The sequence below is a fragment of the Nesoenas mayeri genome, assembly GCF_963082525.1.
Source record: "Nesoenas mayeri genome assembly, chromosome: 2".
In the NCBI taxonomy this organism is placed as follows: Eukaryota; Metazoa; Chordata; class Aves; order Columbiformes; family Columbidae; genus Nesoenas; species Nesoenas mayeri.
The window spans coordinates 93,773,406-93,792,061 of record NC_137543.1 but is presented as its reverse complement, the minus strand read 5'-3'; the positions used below and the strand labels follow the sequence as shown (position 1 = coordinate 93,792,061).

The 18,656-nt window shown below is 39.5% G+C and overlaps 1 protein-coding gene across 1 annotated transcript in view; it reads right to left on the bottom strand.

The window, feature by feature from the left end:
• HIVEP1 (HIVEP zinc finger 1) overlaps positions 1–18,656 on the bottom strand; it is a gene marked incomplete at its 5' end in the record, with an annotated part of 120,940 nt that overhangs the window by 4,346 nt on the left and 97,938 nt on the right. The window contains 4 exons of the mRNA XM_080339085.1: positions 442–959; positions 10,516–10,620; positions 13,218–13,393; positions 14,738–14,880. Coding sequence (XP_080195211.1) covers positions 442–959; positions 10,516–10,620; positions 13,218–13,393; positions 14,738–14,880 — 942 coding nt within the window. The remainder of the gene's footprint in view (positions 1–441; positions 960–10,515; positions 10,621–13,217; positions 13,394–14,737; positions 14,881–18,656) is intronic.

Genomic DNA, 18,656 nt, shown 5'->3' with positions numbered 1-18,656 from the left:
GATTAATTTCCTTTGGGGAATTACCAATGATTCTATCATCGTATTTCCGAGTGAAGTGACTTCTGAATTCCATCACTTTCCTCTGAAAACTTCATAATCATCACCATATGTTCATTTTACATATCTGTTATATCCCTTCTTGTTTGAAAAACAATCCACCATCTCCAAACTTCAGCTGAAATGACCATGTTAAAATTCATCCTTTCAGGGAAAGTACAATCAAATTAAGAACTGGAAAAGCAGTGCTCCCACAACATTGTTGTTTCTAGAGTCCTACACATCTGTGCTTGGATTACTTTCAGCTGTCTTAAAGACAAATCAGCCAACACCTCTAGGAATGAAAGGGAAGGGCAAACATTCTCATCTTTGAAAAATCCCCCCAAAAGTATTTAAAAGTGGGATTTAAAATGTCACCTCTCCCCTGAAGTTGGACACTCCTACCTTTGTAAGCGTTGCGGTTGATATTAAGGACTGGCCCAAGGCTGCTTCTGGGTCGGGGTAATCCACAGACATCTGGCGACCTGGAGATGCAGAAGCGACGTCTGCCAGTGCTGTGCCAGCACCACGGGGACCCGCTCCTCGCTCCTGGCCTTTTTCCTCATGTGCTTCCTGAAGGGTGAATTCAGCTGGTGATCTGGAGGTCCTGCTGACTGACTGTGCCGTGCTAAGGACGGTCATCTTTGTCAACAGCGCTTTTGGCAGACCATCCATAGAGTCCGTATGAACCCCAGCAAAGCAGTCAGGAAGTCTGATGTCCTCATCGGTGTTGGTGGTGTCCTGCAGGCCGTGGCGAGAGGGGTGATGCTGGGGGCTGGCTGTCACTGAGGGTGTCGTGGAAAGCACAGACTCAGCCTGGCTGTCTTCGTCATCATCCTCATTGTCATTTTCATCTTCATCTGCACCATCGGACTCCTCCACGTCGTATCCTGAGCGGTCACAGCCAAATCTTTGCTTCTCACCTGCAAAAGTAGGAATTAGAAGGTGAGCCAATGAGGGTTGCAGGATGATCGGGAAGGAGATGGAGAGAGCAATTAGAAACACCAAAACCACCACAGTTTTTCAGTCACATCCTATCACCCCAAAGCAACAGGGAAGACTTTCATTTTTGTTTTTATTTTCCAGCATATGCATTTAACTATAAAGCTACATAATCTTTCATCTTCTGCTTCTGTATTGTTTTTAACCTTCTAGATTTGGCTGTTCTCTTTTCAGCCATTTATAACCACTTGCTCAAAGTCACCCTTTGCTCTTTCAGTTGGGGACAAGCGAGCAGATTCCTGGTTCATTAAGTTTCTGGTGACGACATCCGAAGCTGGTCTGCCAACTTTGGTGGTGGGATATTCTCTAGCTGTTTCTGACTCATGAGTGGGTGTCCTTGTACCTAATATGAATCACTGCTGCAAAGGTTTTTGAAGGATGCAAACAGAAAGACTGGGGGCTGTTAGTCAGGAATCTGTCTTGTTAACAGGCAAAAGGGACCAAAATTAGACTTTACCAGATTTCTTAACTTTGTTAATGTTTTGAGAGGTTTATTAACAAATCATCCAAGGATGTCCTAGGAGGTGAGAAAGCCCTAATCCTATCAAAACTTATCTCTGCATGAAACAAGAAGAAGTGCTCCTGACTTCAAGTCCTAAAACCAAACTCCTGTCTAGTGGCAAATTTCTCCACAAAAGACAGACCTACTGCAGCTTTTCGCCTTCCTTTATATCGTAACTTGGAAAGAAAGAATCGTCTTTAGTAAAGAGACAGAAAATCCCATCTGTTGTATCTGATTCCAAGCCAGACTGTCTGGGATCATATTTTATAAAAGACAAAATGCTTTGGATGCACTAATATTTTATATTCAATTAAAGGTCTGTCTGCTGAGCTGTCCAAAAAAAATATCAGCATAAAAATAATTTGGATCTGCAAAAGCAATGATGGCTGGTTAGTTAACATCTCAGAGATCCTGTTCTAAGGAAATCTACACGGCAACTTACCATCAAAATAAATGATTCTGAAAAAAATTAGACCCTTAAAATAATTTGAATGTACTATCAATGCTTTTGGCTGCTACATTACGAAAACCAAAATAAGCATCTTGAACTCCAGGTAAAATAAATGGGTTTAATTGAGCTGCTTCTCAGTAAGTTACCCACCATTATAAACCTTTATGGTTTCAAATGAGCAGTGCAATTAGGAATGAGACTAATAGCTTCTTTGAAAAAATTCCTCTATAATGACTTCGCCCCTCTTTGCCTACACAGTAATTTGTACATTAACTAAATATGGAAACTATAGATTTTCTACATTTACTACAGCAGGCACGAAACTGAAATGTTATTAAAAATACCCCAAATCCTCCCGGTCATTGGAAACATGCTAAAAAAAATATTTTAAATAGTCTTCATTTATAATTCTCATCTACAGACAAACTGGATCAAAAAAGAAAATACATTTTAGTGTAAAACTTAATTCAGTAAGGTTCATTCAAAAAATATGGCAAGTAGGATTAACAAAACAACATGGAGTTATTCAACATTTCTTTTCTCTATACTTCTATCATCTCTTCACACAGTGTTTCTTCATCATTTATTTGCAAAGCAAACAAATTTAAAATGTTAAAACCTCTACATATGTTACACTTCTGAAGAGAAACAGCTTCCCTCAGTGTCTCTGTAACAGATCTCAAAGATTTCACCACGTGTTACATCTAAAGGGTGACGAATACATTTCCTGCAACTCTCTAAATAATGCACAGGGCATTGTAAAGACTTTGCTTTCAGTATGGACTCCCTCTTAATTTTGGACTCTTCACCAACATCACGTAATTATTTTTTGGGAAATCCTACTATTTCTTTTCATTTTTTCCTCCTGCTCTCCACATGAATCACATTGTCTACGCAAGTTGATGGCAATCACAAATGATTCGTCTCCACTGGCAAGAGAAACCACCTGAAGTGATTAGACTGACTTGTCACATTTGTAAAGCAAAGAAAACATATGCTCAAACAACACCATGATTTATAATAACAAACTATCTTTTCTTCTTTTCTTTTTTTTTAAATCAACATTTAAAAACACTATAGGATGTATTAGCAAACGATGCTTATGCAGAAATTTTCTGCATATATCTCGGCCTAGAATAAAACCATGGAAAGGGAAAGGGGTATGCAGGACACAGATTCCTTCCATGCAGGACTCAGAGGGATCTCATTTCCCTCTATTGTTTCCCTGTTTACGTCCACCCTCTGTGCATTTGCCAGCTTCTATTTAAGTGTGGTTACCTGGAGCCAGAGCCTGCAGTGTAGGCGAGGTGACAGTGATGAATGTGGTTCCCTCACTCCCACATGGCTTCAAAACATCAGATGGAAAAAAACCCAACACAATATTCCTGACTTGCTTGCTCTGGCAATGCACAAAGGAACGCGTAGCTCTGGCTTCTATACCTGTGCATATATTTACTGAAACAGGAGGTGCCCAGACTTTCATAATTAGTGATCCCGTTAAGCACTGTTGTAAATCAGTGGAGCTGCGAGAGGATGTTGGAGGTTTAAGTGGTGTAAGACCCAGGTCTCCTCCGAATGAAGCACTGAGCTGAGGCTGTGGCCGCTCCTTGTGGTGAAAGACCCTTTTCCAAGCGCTGTCTTGTTAACCAAGTAGTATTGGCCATGCTCCATTTTAGTTATGGTAGGCTCCCTCCTAAAGTTCCCCTTGCAGTTTTAATTGGGGAAAAATTAATTCTTCACTTCCTATCTTAAATTACGCACAATTATAACTATATGCTTATGTAGCCGATATATATAACGAGACCTGACTCAAACTCCAAAGGAAACAAAATGACTTCTGTGTTTAACTTTGTATGAGGTTGTAAAGCAGTGCATGATATTTTAGAATGAAGCATGTGTCATAAATTTAAAGGCCACTAGCATATGGGGAAATGGCTTTGGGCATGAAAGTTCACCACTTAAAAAAAAAAATGAAAACAGGAAAAATGTTTCACACTATTAAGTGAAGGCTTTATGAAAGCTACTTCTCTTCCAAAATTGTAAATCTCACCATTTTTTAACAGAAAGACTGTTCAAGATCGCCTCAATTTTTTTATAAAGAGGGCTTTTGGAAGAGTAGGGAATTTCTCTCATCCTCTGTCAAGTGCTACAATCTTCTCTTTTAAACCCTTAGAAAGACTCTTTCTTCTTCCTGGACTTCACAGGAGAACATGGAACTTTTGGCTACAGACATGAACTCTGCAAATATTAGGAACAGCTGGAAATAAAGGAATAATAGAAACACGGACACAATGTTTGATTGGGGATTTTGCTCACATGCCAGCTATAATGACATTGAATAAAATGAAATTTTTAATCCCATGTATTGAAGTAAGCGTACACAAATAATTGGCAAAAACCATCTTAGTCATTATTTTGTTGTCAGTGTTCAGTTAATCAGCTCTGTATCATGTTTGTGGTGTTGATGAGCTTGCTGGCTAAGGCTCTGTTATACTCACATTTTACCTTAAAGTGGGGAAAGAAAAAGCTTCAAGTTCTTTGGTGCAACAGCATTAGCTGGCCTTATCAGTATCCTAGTATGTCCATTAGTGAAGCGCCTGGGGCTCATAACTCCATGAATTGCTTTTTCCAGTTGTGATGTTATGAATTAGGTAACTGAAACAGTTGTCTCTGTGTTCTTCAAAGTTCTTTATTTTATAAGTTTTTTTCCTACGAGAATCCTTATTGTACCTGGATTTAGCAAGGGTTACCTAATTATTGTCATACTGCAAAGTACTAAAAGAAAGGTTCTTCAGAATCTCAACATACAGCTTTTAATAGTGATATTATCACCCATTAGTCTATCCCATAACACGACTTATCAGGGCCCACTACAGACTTCGCAATTTCTGCACAACATGCAGTGATCAAGTTCAGTGGCTTATAACTTAATCATATTTGCTTATAACTGAATAATATTTAAGTAGATTTTCATACAAAGAGCAAAACTTTCATTTTCATTCTTTAATTGGCAAGAAGACAAGAAAGACCTGAAAATATCAGTCCACACTGATGACGTTTTACAGATTAGTAAGCAAATGGACAGTTACATAGATATCTATGGGTATCACTATTAGCTCTGCTTATAAAGACAGAGCTTACTAAGCATGTGCTGGTCTGTTCACTATCTGTTCCCATCTAAATTAAAATTTAATCGATTTATTGGCTTTTAGTACCTGATTAATTCAAAGTACTGTTTATCACCTCAAACCCTGGAAGTATCTTCAGTTATGGATTAGTATCTACATAAAACCATTTAGTAATAAAGCATCTTTCTATATTGTATGTTCTCCATCAAACTCAAGAAAAGATATACACTATGACAATAAGGCAGAAGTATTTTTAGTGTGTCATCATATTATCATAAACTTGAAAGTAATTAAGTCATCAACACACTCTCTTTTCTTAAACAATTACAAGATTAGGTGTTGCCTTTTACCTCCTGTATTAGTCTTGCAATAAAATGTTCTACAAACATTCAAGCAAATTTTAAAAGTAAGGGTAAAGCCGGTACTGTGAAACAACACTAGCACCTATACCCAAATATGCTGTTTCCCTGTCTTTTTAAGTCTGTTCATGGGTTTTACTTGACTGATAGCAGTCTTGCTTCAGCTGCTGTCCACTGCTCATCATCAAACAGGACTCACAGTGACATCTACTGGGTTAAATTCAGACTGGTAACAGCCAGTACTCCTCAGAAATGAGAAAAAAGCCCACCCAACATAAAGTAACCTGTTTCTTTAAAGAAATTATTTACACCTAAGCTCTCCTGGGTAATCTGTACACTGTAAATCAACCCCAGCAGTAGCTATTACGCTCTCGGGCTGTAGGTGTATGGCTCCAGCATGCTTAGGGTACATCTAGTTCAAGACCAGAAACTGATATTAAAAAACCAAACAAGCAAACAAAAAAGAAGTGGAATTTATACAGAACCAGCCTTCCATTCTGTTTGCAAAAGGAGGATATTATTGCAAGGATTTTCAATTATTTTCACTCCTTAAATGTAGGTGCAGTGAAAACACAGACTGAGTCATGATTAAGCTAATGAAGAGCTATGGAAACTCACTTAATATCTACTATAAGTAATATACAGCTAATTAACTTAGAACCATTATATATCTAGAAGAAAATGAAAGTGGGTTTTTTTCCATTTATATGTGTGTGTGTGTGTATATATATGAAAAAAATACATATCTGAAACTTACAATTAAGTCTTTTCACTGGTAAAGTAATGAATATTTTGGGATAACATTTCTCCTTAGAGACCATTTAAAGAAGTTTTGCCCATCTACTGATTTCATTATTAAACAACTATCTTGTGCAAGTTTACTCAGGCATACTATACCATTCCTACATTACCTTACATATGAAGTATTACAGGTTTAAAGTCCATAACTGTTTTGATTTGATGACAAATTATTGTTTTTACGACTGCATAGCAAAATATTGGGTCAGCACAGCCGAAGAGGATATCTCCAGTTGCAGTCTGTCACATTAAACAGTTCACCTCGTCTGACAATTTAATTCAGATATTAACATTCCTTACATTGTAACCCTGTATTTTGGTGACAAGAACATTCCACAGAGCAGAAGATGAAAGATAAATGGATGAGGGAATGGTTTTGACTACAAAAAGCCAGGCCGGAAAGTATTTACTAACACCCAAATGATGACAAGTCCAAATACAAAGAATGCTATGTTAAAAGCTCTGGTCACATATATTCTCAGACAACTAGAGATCACCTCTTTTTTTTCCTTTCTTCCCCCTAGCTGCTACAGCACAACAAAATTTCAGCTTCTCAAATTGCTGAAAAAACAGGCTCTGTGTGTGTGCACATATGTCTGCGTTCAGGACTGTGCACAATTTTGCACTCCTTATTCAATCTGCATGTGCTCTTAATCTGTACTGCTATCAGCTCAAAGCTGACTTCTCATTTTAATCTAAAAAATGATGTATTTCAATAATTGGGTTTGCCTATGCTTTAAAAAAACTAATTAAAAATACAACTAGAAAATTCCTCAGTAAACAAAAGGTTGGTGGCTTTGTTAATTTTCTGGATAATTCTCTAATTCAAAGTCTGATGGATATACACAGCTTAGTTATTTTAAGCAAAGGTGTATACTTTTTATTGCCATAAGAATAATCAGTATTCCAAATGTTCGAATAACGAATTAGAGACAGACAGACATTCTATGGGTCAGGAAACAAGCCAATCTCACACAGTCTACAGGAAGAAAAGGGTTTTTTTTCTGAAATCACAATTATTTCTTATCAGATTTTTTTGTACCTTCCTCTAAATCACCTCACGTTGCCATTTAACTGAGGAAAGAGATGGGACCAGGCAGACTGCTGCCTCAAAGAAAGAGATCAGTTTTAACAACCACGCAACTCCCAAAGTAAAAAACGTAGGCGTTTAATGACGTAGTTTTTTAAAGCACCCAAAGGGTATGTGACACAAACCCGCCAGTGACGCACATCAGCGGGAGGAGGACGTGAAAGGGCTGAGGATGTAATGCCACGAGTGCAGCTCAGCACCCAAATGCCATCACGTTTCCCTCTGTGGGTGACAGACAGGGCTGTCCCCAGAGCCCAGACCTGGCAGGACGAGAGGGGTCTGACCCCAACCTGAGCTCTGCTGCGCTGTCTGGGGAATGGGCAGCCAAAGAGGGGGTTGGAAGCCGCTGTGTTAACTGAGACAGCCTGGACACCCCAAAAAAATAAATACGTTAAATCACGGTCAAACGTAGAAAAAAATTTGCATTTATAGGATTTTGCAGAGGGCAACAGAACGACCTGCATTTAAAAAAGCCTGTATGCAAATGCATCACACTTTTTTTGTCCTCCTGACTCTTTGCCTTAAAAATGGGGCAACAAGCAAGTTTCTGAATTGTCATGAGAAATACCTTCATGTGCAGCGAGGTGACCTGACAGATGAAATCACATTTTTTAAAGTGTACAGCTACTTGCAACATTTTCATGGTTATCTGTAAATGCCCCATGTTATGCAGCAGCTGGAGAGGCCGGACTGGTTTGGCTGCAGCAAACGTGTTTATTGTGGGCTTAATAACCCTGCTTCTGGGATAGGACTTTAGTGCTGAGCTCTGTGCTGCACCGTTGGTTTTGCTATGGGTACCTTGAGCCAGATCATTTAGAGAAGGTGGAGATTTTATCACCAAGTTGTTTTTTGGTTTGGGGTTCTTAGGTAAAGAGAAGAAATGCTACCTGGTCTATTTTGGGAAAAAAAAGAGAAAATGAAAAAAAGGCATTGAACTCTTACAATTAAATAACTTGAAGAATTTCAAGGATTACGTAGCAAATCCTCTTGAATGTTTGTCTTGCTTTTTTTTTTCAAAATGGAATACTTAATTAATTTTAAGTAATAACTGTGCTGAAGCAAAGAACATATTTCAGGGCATATATAGTTATACTATGGTTACACACACCTGTACATGGCATGTAAAAAGAGAAGTGTCCCTCTCAGCCAAAGAAAAGCAATCTTTCAATGTTTGAAATGGCTTACTTTCATCAAGTGTTACTGATAATTCTGTTAACATTTGAAACATTCCCCATTACATTATAACCACAAACACAGTTTTTAATGTATGCAATTGAGAATATTGATTTCTCAATCAATAATATGTTTTAAGTTCCTAGTAAATGGAAATACCTGTTCAGCTGTATCTTATAGAACTAAATAAAACACATAAAGCTATGGAATATTGCTTTAAAAAGTAGTGACGATTTTTCTCTCATAATGTGTACACATACGCAGGCATGTTGCAAGAAGAGCCAGAGGCCACGGATGCATTTGCAAAGAGTAAGTTTTGTTTTAGTTACCTCTCTACTGGGGGATCTCCGAAGCCGCACCTGAGCTCCCAAGCAGAGGTGACACAAGCGGGGATGCAGGTGCTGTTAAGTTCAGCCCTGCTGGAAGATCACTGGGCCTGCTGAACTCACCTGTATTTCAAGGCTTCAGGCAGGCGCAGCCTCCCGCTCTTTCTCACAACAAAGCAGGAATCTCAGACATAGTGATAAGGTGCATAGAGTTTCTCACAGGCCTATGTTATCTAACACAGAGGTTCTACTCCTCAAGCACACAAGGTGAGTAAAACAATGAGTGTGATGTATGTGCTTTTTCTACAGAGAGGTGCAAGTTACTTGAGCGTATTTACATTTAACTAATCTCCTCGCCAAATCTTCCACTATATCCCCATACACATATGAAGGCTGAAAATGTTAATGAAAACTGTCCCTCTGTGAGAAAGGGACAGTAACTTGTACTGCCACTTATCTTCCGTGTTATTTATTTGGTATCTCAAATAGCAAATGGGGACATGTTTTTAGCTTACTAATAAGGAATATATCGAAGAATGCCAAAAAAGGGAAACTGCAGGTTTCTTTGTACCTAGTGGACTACTGAATCATACCAGCTGAGTCATATTCCCAGTATTATTTAGAATTAGATTCAAGTTGATTCGGTTATTCTGCTAGCGGTTGTCATATGGGAGCAAGCGCATTCATCTTTCTTGCCCTTTACTGTTTAAATAAAGATCCCCACTGCTTTCTTTTCTCAAAACCTCACCCGCAATCTAATAAACTATTCCACTGAAAGGAGAAAAATACAACAAGGCAACAGGATTCATCTCCCTGCCGAGAAACGGGAGGAAGGAGAAAATGCCACTGCTGCACTGAGAGATGCCGACATCCAACACCAAGTCCTGATGCACAATCCTGTTCTGCATCTCTCCGTGTCCGGGGCAGCTGCATCCTTCTCATCATGCTGAGCAAAACCCGCCTGAACCCAGCTTGTCCCCCTTTGACTGTCCTCAATCTCACCCCCTCTTCAGCGGAGCCGTCTGCGGATGCGGGAAGTGCACGATTCCAATTATTAGCAAATACATTCATTTTGATAACACTCTCATCACTGATGGAGAAGTAGAACAAGTCAAGATGAATAATGCTTGCCGTTTCTAAATGATCTCTTTCTGCTGATTTATGCCCAATTATTTGTGAAGAAGGGCAGAACTCTACACTGGATGATGATTAGCCTCCTTGCAAAGCACTCAGCAATGTATTTGTGATTTGGGTGGCATGTTAGTGGTATAATTTTTATGAAATGTGCATCTCAAAACTTCAACAATTTCATGCACAGCTATTTTCAAAGAAACACTACATTTGACTACATATTTTTTTCCTAGGCAAACAGCTGTTTTTCTGTTATTTTCAGTCTTGTCATATTTATCTGTGAAACTGTATAACACTCTGTGAAAAATTCAGCAGCAATTTATCTTTAGCATATGCTTGTCATTTCTTTTGGTGAAGATTTTTCCAGTATTTCTTATTACCCTGGACTACCTTCTAAGATTTTTATCTCTGTATCTTTTCCCTGTACAAGAATTTCAAAGCTTTGGAAAAGGGTAAGAAACTAGGATGACAAAATAAATACAAAAAATGCAGTAAAGAAAGAAGATTTTAATTTCTTACCAAATTCTTCTTCTCCATCCTGGTCGTCTATTAAGCCTACTGAGACTCCCAAATCCATGCATTTCTTGCTATGTGCCTTTGACTTCATATGTTTTGTTAAATTTCCTTAAGACAAAATGAAAAAAAATAACTGCTCTGTGACTCTACAAACGTATACAAATATACACTCAACATGTACTTATTCAGCTACATTTGTAACCACCTGTAAAATCTGATTTCACACTTGATAGAACTCTGCCCCTCAACGCAAGCTGTCAAGGCCTGCGGCAGATTCGCCATCCTGAATGCTACTAGTTCTCTGGCTACATTTCATGAAGCTCTTTGTTGAGATAAAATAGAATAGGATGTAAATTCAAGATGATGACGTATTTTGCAGTGGTGTAAAAAATCCCTCATTTGTTTATAGCAAAGTATAAGAAAGGCTGATTGAGTCTTCAAAGTCACGTTGCCAGAAAACTACTGTGTGAAACTAAAGTTTGTATCTTGCAGCTCTTTCAGTATCTGATGGATTCTACTTTTAGTGCAATGATTTTCACTGCCGACCTGAACAAACAGATTAATTTTATTCAAAATCAGAGCACGAACATATTGGATATGAATCTCAAAAGTGAATTTGTAACTGCTGAGAGGCCTCACAGGCTGCTATCCCTTTCTGCTTTGAAAAAAAAAAAAAGGCAAATATCATCAAGAAAAGGTTGAGAGTAGATCAGGGATCTGTAGATTATATTTGTGATATGTATATTATTGTAAGTAACTGCTCACTTACTTAAATTTCCTGTTGTCTCTCAAAAACCTGTTTCTTTGAGGCATTCAAAAGGAAGAAATTACAGCGGGTAAAATTACAGGTTCTCCTCCCCCTCTACTCTGCCCTGGTGAGACCCCATCTGGAATATTGTGTCCAGTTCTGGGCCCCTCAGTTCAAGAAGGACAGGGAACTGCTGGAGAGGGTCCAGCGCAGGGCAACAAAGATGATTAAGGGAGTGGAGCATCTCCCTTATAGGGAAAGGCTGAGGGAGCTGGGTCTCTTTAGCTTGGAGAGGAGACTGAGAGGTGACCTCATTAATGTTTATAAATATGTAAAGTGTGAGTGTCACGAGGATGGAGCCAGGCTCTTCTTGGTGACAACCAATGATAGGACAAGGGGCAATGGGTACAAACTGGAACAAAGGAGGTTCCATTTTAATATGAGAAGAAACTTCTTCTCAGATAGAGCACTGGAACAGGCTGCCCAGGGAGGTTGTGGAGTCTCCTTCCCTGGAGACATTCAAAACCCACCTGGACACATTCCTGTGTAACCTCATCCAGGTGTTCCTGCCCCAGTGTGGGGATTGGACTAGATGATCTTTCGAGGTCCCTTCCAATCCCTGACATTCTGTGATTCTGTGGATTAAATGCTGACTCTTCTATGGCTATGGAATACTTTATTCCTGATTTGAAATGAAGCTAGGGATTCACCTCAAATTTTGAAATTATTCTCACGAAGCTATATGACTACACTGACTCATAAGCAGCGAAATTCCCAGCTTTACATGCTGCATGAAGTTACCGGCCACACTGTACTTTCGTGAAATGTGGTTTCCCAAACATCGAGCACCCAACCGCATGACCGACTCTGCCAGCGGCAACGGCACCAGCCGGGCACAGCGATGGCAGAAGGGGGAGCAAACACAAGTGTCTGCTGCAGCTGAAACCAGGGAGAACAGCAAATGGGCAGAACTTAATTACTTGAACACGGCCAGCATGCCTACTCTGCAAAAACTGTCATCAGAGGTTATTAGGCTTACATGCTGGCATTTCATCTTAAAGGCAACATGATGACCCAGTGCCACAGGATGTGGCGAAAGGTTTTGATACATCTGAAGACTGTCCATCCCACTTTCTGCAGCACTGGGTTACTACTTGAAAGTTTTCCACCCAACTGCTGGGTAGTCTTGAACACACTAAAAATATAAATGTTTCTGAGGTTACAGCTGGGGGGGATTACTGCTAAATGATGTTTAAAGCCAAGAAAATTTTTTCTGCTTAGAATTTTTTTTGCTGAAAGTATTTTGGCTGTGAACTTCTCATGTCTGTTTCACTTATTTTGAGTCCTGGATCTACCACTGTTCAATACACTGCCTGCTTAAACTAGGATGCACTAAAGTATCTGATGTAAAAAGGCTTTGAATGCAAGGGGGTCCATCGTTGGGTCTTAGAAGGTCAAGTGGAAAGTGAACCTTTGAAGGTATTAAAAACATTTTTATATATTAATTTAATAAAATCCAGTTTCTTTCTTGGAGCAATCAGTTGTGTGCCAATAGGAGTACAATATATGTCAATGTCATACCTCTAAAGACCACCACTATGGACTTCAAATTCTGCGTTCTCATCCCTACCTAGGATAAGCAGCTAACCAGCTCACTTGTCTTCACCCAACTTTAATCATAATCCCCGTAAGATTTCCCTTTTTGACTCCAATTTCTCACCTACTGTGGCATGCCACGCAGTTCATTCGTACAAATATGTGATTATCTGAATAAACATACAAAAGACAAAGGAAAAAAAGAAAACTGGAAACTACAAATATTTGAAGCATTAGACAACAAAACGCCAAAGAAAGGCAACTTCTTTAGCTTAGGAATAGTCAAACATGAGAAGAAAAGAATTATACCTTAAAGTAGAAAGAAAAAAGGGAGAAAATGCACACTGAAAAGTGCCTCTACCTTTAGTTTTGAAAGAAAAGTTGCAGTAATTGCAATGGTAAGGACGGACATCTGTATGTGTGCGAATGTGCTTCTTCAGCATGCTGGGTTTCTTGCAACGTATTCCACATTCTTCACAGATATACTTCCCTCTCCCTCTCCCCCGAACATACACATAGTCTTCATTTGACTTGTACCTAGAAAAAGTACCAAAAAAGTAAGGCAATTAGTTGCAATGGGAAAATGATTCTAGTTAGAAATCACAATCCACCAGAATTTTAAAAAATTATATAATATATGAAAATGAATGATTGATAAAAACCAGTCATACTCTTTTTCTGCTCAAATTCTGCATTTATTGTTAAACTCACATCTTAGTTTTTCACTAGGTAATAATGGACTTGTTTAGGAATAATGGCACAAATAAAGGTACTAAGCATTTCAAGACTTCCAATTTCCTCTTTGCAATACAGGAACATACTTTTTAAAAGTGTCAGGTTTTGGAAGCAAGTTTGGGCACCATGAGGAAGCTTTAAAAGAGCCTCTTTGAGGCTCTGCGTTGGATGCAGAAAAGGAATAACATTAGTTACGACAATGGAAAAGTCTTTAAAATGCTCTATCAGTGTTCTCTGGGCTCATCCTACTGGGACTGTCTCTAGATGGAAAAAGTCATTCAGATTCAACTACACCCTTCACACCTCTAATCACAGATGTCAAAGGTGGTGCTCAGCTTTTGTGACCTGGTCCCTGCAATGCCTGGATCCGAGCAGAGGCACGTAGCCATGTTTTACCTGGGCAGCTGGTAATGGCTCAGCTGCTGGCCCAGGCTAGAGCCAAACCGGGAACCAATAAATGGCAAGTCCCAGAGCCCAACACCAATTAGGAGAATAATAAAATACACATCACTTGCGCTTAAAATTTTTAGAAGTGTCACTGGCACTTTTCCACTAAAAAAATCTGTTATATAAGATGACGTACATGGCACAACACTGTGGCTAAAGCAAGTGTTATTCCTATCAGGCAAATGATTTAAAGTATTACGGTGAACAGACAAGGACTCTCAGTAAATATTTCCATGCTACTTTTCAAATCAGCTCTCCAGCGCCCGTATAGCACAGCAAGCTGCCAGACAGAGACCGCACCGCAGTCTGCTGCTTAGCCCCTGGACTGCATCCTCTCGGGCTACAGTTATACAACCTTATTGCAGAACAGGTATTATTTATCACCTAAGAAAAATATAGGAAAGGAATTTACATCTATGGCTGTATCTGGCTGCCTCTACTGATGATTAATGTTCATCCTTTGGAAAAAAAAAAATGAATTACACTGCCTACTGTTCTTTATTTCATTACCCCCCCGCTTAACTCTCATGGCTCCGTGCTTCTGATGGCTTTCCATTTTTCTTGGAAACATAAACCAACATTCTCAGACCACAGTATGGGAACTGTTGTTTAAAATAAATCAAACAGGAAGCAACATCTCTGCAAAGTCTAGAATCAAGGAAAAAATATATTCCCAACGATATCGAGTATACAAACTACAATACTTGCCCTCCATCAAAAATTTTAACTCTTCTTGGTTCAGTTTTGATAAAGGAATTTTCTTTATCGTGCTCAGTGCTTGATTCAGAGTTTTCCTTATTGCCGAATTCAGTTGCAGTCAATTTTTTTCTGTTTAATGCTCGCTGAAATGAGATATGCATATCATTAAAATTAGTATATTTCATATACTATTCAAACCTGTAAGCTATAATGAATAAAAGCATTACAAAAGCCACAATTGCAGTAATTGATTTTTTAAAAAATGTTAAGATACCTGAAATATAAAGTATTTTTTTGCTAAACATCTTTACTGTGCACTGACTATTTGTGGACTGGCAAATCAAGATGGAGATCATGGCGCTGTAGGAAACCAGGAGTGCTTTGAATCTACAGGAGGAGATGCCTCTTCCTTCTTCAGGGAAGGTGAAGGTGACGTTTTTTAGCTCACAGACAAGCCTTCAACGGAGCAAAGATGCTTACAAGCAAACGCCGTTGCTTCCTGAACAGCTACAGCTTTGCTCCTCTGCCCTCCATGAGGTCACTGGGCCCTGCAGATGGGGCTCTGCAGGTCTATAACTCACTGACCCCCATAATTTCACAAAAGGGTTTAGTGCACAACCCGTTATCTGTGCTTTTCCCGTGCTGCTCATGCCCTGCAGGGTTCCAGTAGCACTTGCCCAAGTGTCCAACACAGCAGGGCAGGGGCAGGACAGGGAAGGGTTTCCCTGGTGCTCTTCATCCCACAGCTGTGGGGCTCAGGTCTCACCGACCCACCCACGAACCAGCAGCATCTCACGGCTGACAGGAACTGCTTTTCTGAAGCCCCGCAAAGAGAAGAGTGGAAAGCAGAAGTGTATTAAGGGGAGATACTAACAGCTAACATTTCTGATTTATAGTATTTTTCAAAAAATGTTCTATGTGGGAATTGACTGTTCCCAATTCAGTGAAGTTACTAACAGAACGCCTTCCAAAGCAGGGCTCCACACTTAATTCCCGCTGCCCGCCCAAATTACAAGAAGAAGCGTACCAGTTGACTAGCAAAACAAAAATACGTTTCTCCATTTCCCCTGATTATTAATTAAGGAACTTTTGGGTTTTTTTTCTAAAGAAGGATGAGTTCCCCCAACATTTGCCAATTAAAATCTACTCCTTCCAAGTCTAGGACATTTATAAAATGGGCAACAATGAAGGAATGATCCAATTAGCCAGCAATTATTACTGCTGTATTTATAAACTGTTCTACCCACATAGCTGGCACACTTACCACATTTGCTCATATTGATAAGTGAATAAAGTGATGAGAGAAAAAAAGTCTGGCCTTATGTTTTCTAGTCATTACAAAATTTAACGCTGTAAAGCTTATGAATTCTTGGCAAGAAGAATTACTTCACTGGCTGACTTAAAATGACTGATGGATTACACCGGTCATTACATATATTGATGGGTGACATCATTCTGGCGTTCAGTCCTTGCCCATCGTCCTCCATGCAGTTTCAGCCACCGCCTTGACTCCCCACCCAATGAGGAATGTGGCTGATGGGGAACTGACATGGACCAGAGGAAAAGGATCTTTCTATTCGAGTCAAAGCCCTCGGAATCCGCACGGGCTGCAAGCACCACTCCAATCCGTACGCCTTCATGCAGCCCCTCGGATTGATTTGGGCTGGATTTTCAACTATCTGAGCAGTTCTACCAAAGCATGGATGACAGCTTTGCCTGTGCGTAGGAAGAAAGAAATTTCATCCTGCATGTTTTAACAGCATTCACACAAGGTGAAGGGAGATGAGAAATAGCAGGAGTTGAGCCTACTCCAGTAAGTACAACTCAGCCATGTTGTAGTTCCTATATGCTACTTGGCACATGAATTGCTTTTGTTTCCACTGCAAACAAAGAGTAACAAGACGACATTTGTAATTTAACCAGAAAAGAGCAGTGGAAAATACGGAATACATACCGTAAAGTGAATACCACATAAATATTCCCAGCAGCTGGAATAACGCAATCTTGAAGTGCCTGATTTCAAACTTAAATACTAAGCATTCTTTCCAGATTTAAATTTCAATAATAAAAAGACAAAGGAAAAAGCAAGATTCCAGAAGTATTTAGTCCACGTTGTAATTCAAACTACAGTGAAATAGTGTTATAATATACTGTGTATTCATAAAAGCACCTAGAATGCAAAAGTTAACATATGGCCAAACACCCCTGGATTCTCTGCACACCCCTTTCCCCCTGCCTCCCTTTCTCTTTTTAGCACACACACACACACACACACATTTATGTACAAAGATAGTCTAATATAGGTGTTCAAATTCCTATCTACCTCCCACTGATATCCTCTAATTTACTGGTTCTATGTTATTTTAGCAGTTGTTTCAGTGCCTTAAACATGAAAAATGCTGTGATCACAGAGATGCTTCAATAGAAACACTGAGTTTCTGTCACAGAAGTCTACAGAAATGCTCCCTGCTAATGAAAAAAAAACCACATTATTTTTAGTTTTTATGAAAGATTCCAAACCGATGCTGAAGAGGACTTGGGTCCTCTGTAAATTCTGAAGAGCAACCAGTCTCTAAGGAGCATGGGCTTCTTGTGTGGAAATCCTTTAACATGCCTCATCTAAAACCCCCAAAAACCCCACAGGTACTGGTGGAAAAGTTGGAGAAATGGTAGTGCTGTAAAATGTTCCGCTCCATGCTTATGCTTTCTGTTTCTAACACAATCTTCTCTCATAGAGGCAAGGCCCATGATTCATTTCTACTTTACTCATTTAACTCCACTGTCTTCAATTGCTGGTGTAAAACTGGAAAAAAACCTGATCTTAGGGCTGCCCAGAGTTCAATAGATACTTCTGGTACTTAACAACATCCCTTTGAAAAAAAAAAAAGCTCACAGCCTGAATCATCAAAGTTATAAATTTCAGATTATAATATTCATTAAACATTTTTTCCCACTGGCACATAGCCACTTGAGGAAAATGCTTTTAATATCTTTAAACTTTTACTAGTGTATGCATAAAAATCTTCTGCATTTAACCATTTTCCAGTGGTGAGCTGGACTGCTATGGCACGTCATCCAAGAAAGAAAAGTTTTCCAGTTAGGAGAAACTTTCCGTTCTTCAGCTTTATTCTTGCCTGAAAATCTTCACCCTGGAATACTGCACGCATTACTGATTTGCTTCAGGAAGGGAAGCCAAGATCAATACGGGGGCTTGTGAACGGGCTCCTGATACACCACCAACGACTTCAGGTGAGCAAAACTGGCAAAAAATTAATAGAATAAAATAAAAAGAGCAGGGAGACGGAATAAGCCTTTTCCATGCAGGTGAACCTCCTGTTACATTTTAACATACTGTACTCATTCCAGGAGCTTCTTTCACAACAAGGTTTTGTGGTTTGCCTTCTGAATCACTGGCATGTGGCAACTTCACCTATTGCCTCTGAGCACGGAGTTGTGAAGAGCAAACAAAGTCCTGGGGTTCCTTATTGTTTGCATTTTCTTCACATGTCTCTTCATTTCCCATGGCATCTGTTGTTGAAAGAATTGCCTTTTTTTTTTTGTGACAGTGATTAGTAGCGGTTATGCAGCAGCAGATCTCTGTAGACACGACTTAGTTCTGGGGGCAAACCCAGGAACAGTTCAGCAAGTCACTTTATCTTGGTGAGAACATCAGCAGTTAAAGCCCCATAAGCAGAACACACCAAATCACTTTAGAAAGGGCTTTGACTGTGAGACAGGAGGTGAGGCATAGCAGTGCTGCATTTTTATTGTTGTTTATAAATTCAATTATAGTAGCACTTAAAGCTCTCTGTCAGGTCAGGGTTAAAATGTGCAAAGCACTTGCGCAAACATCTTCCCAATGGCAGTTGCAACCCCTTTAGACTTGCAGTCTAAACTGTGGTTCCTTCAGGAACTTGGG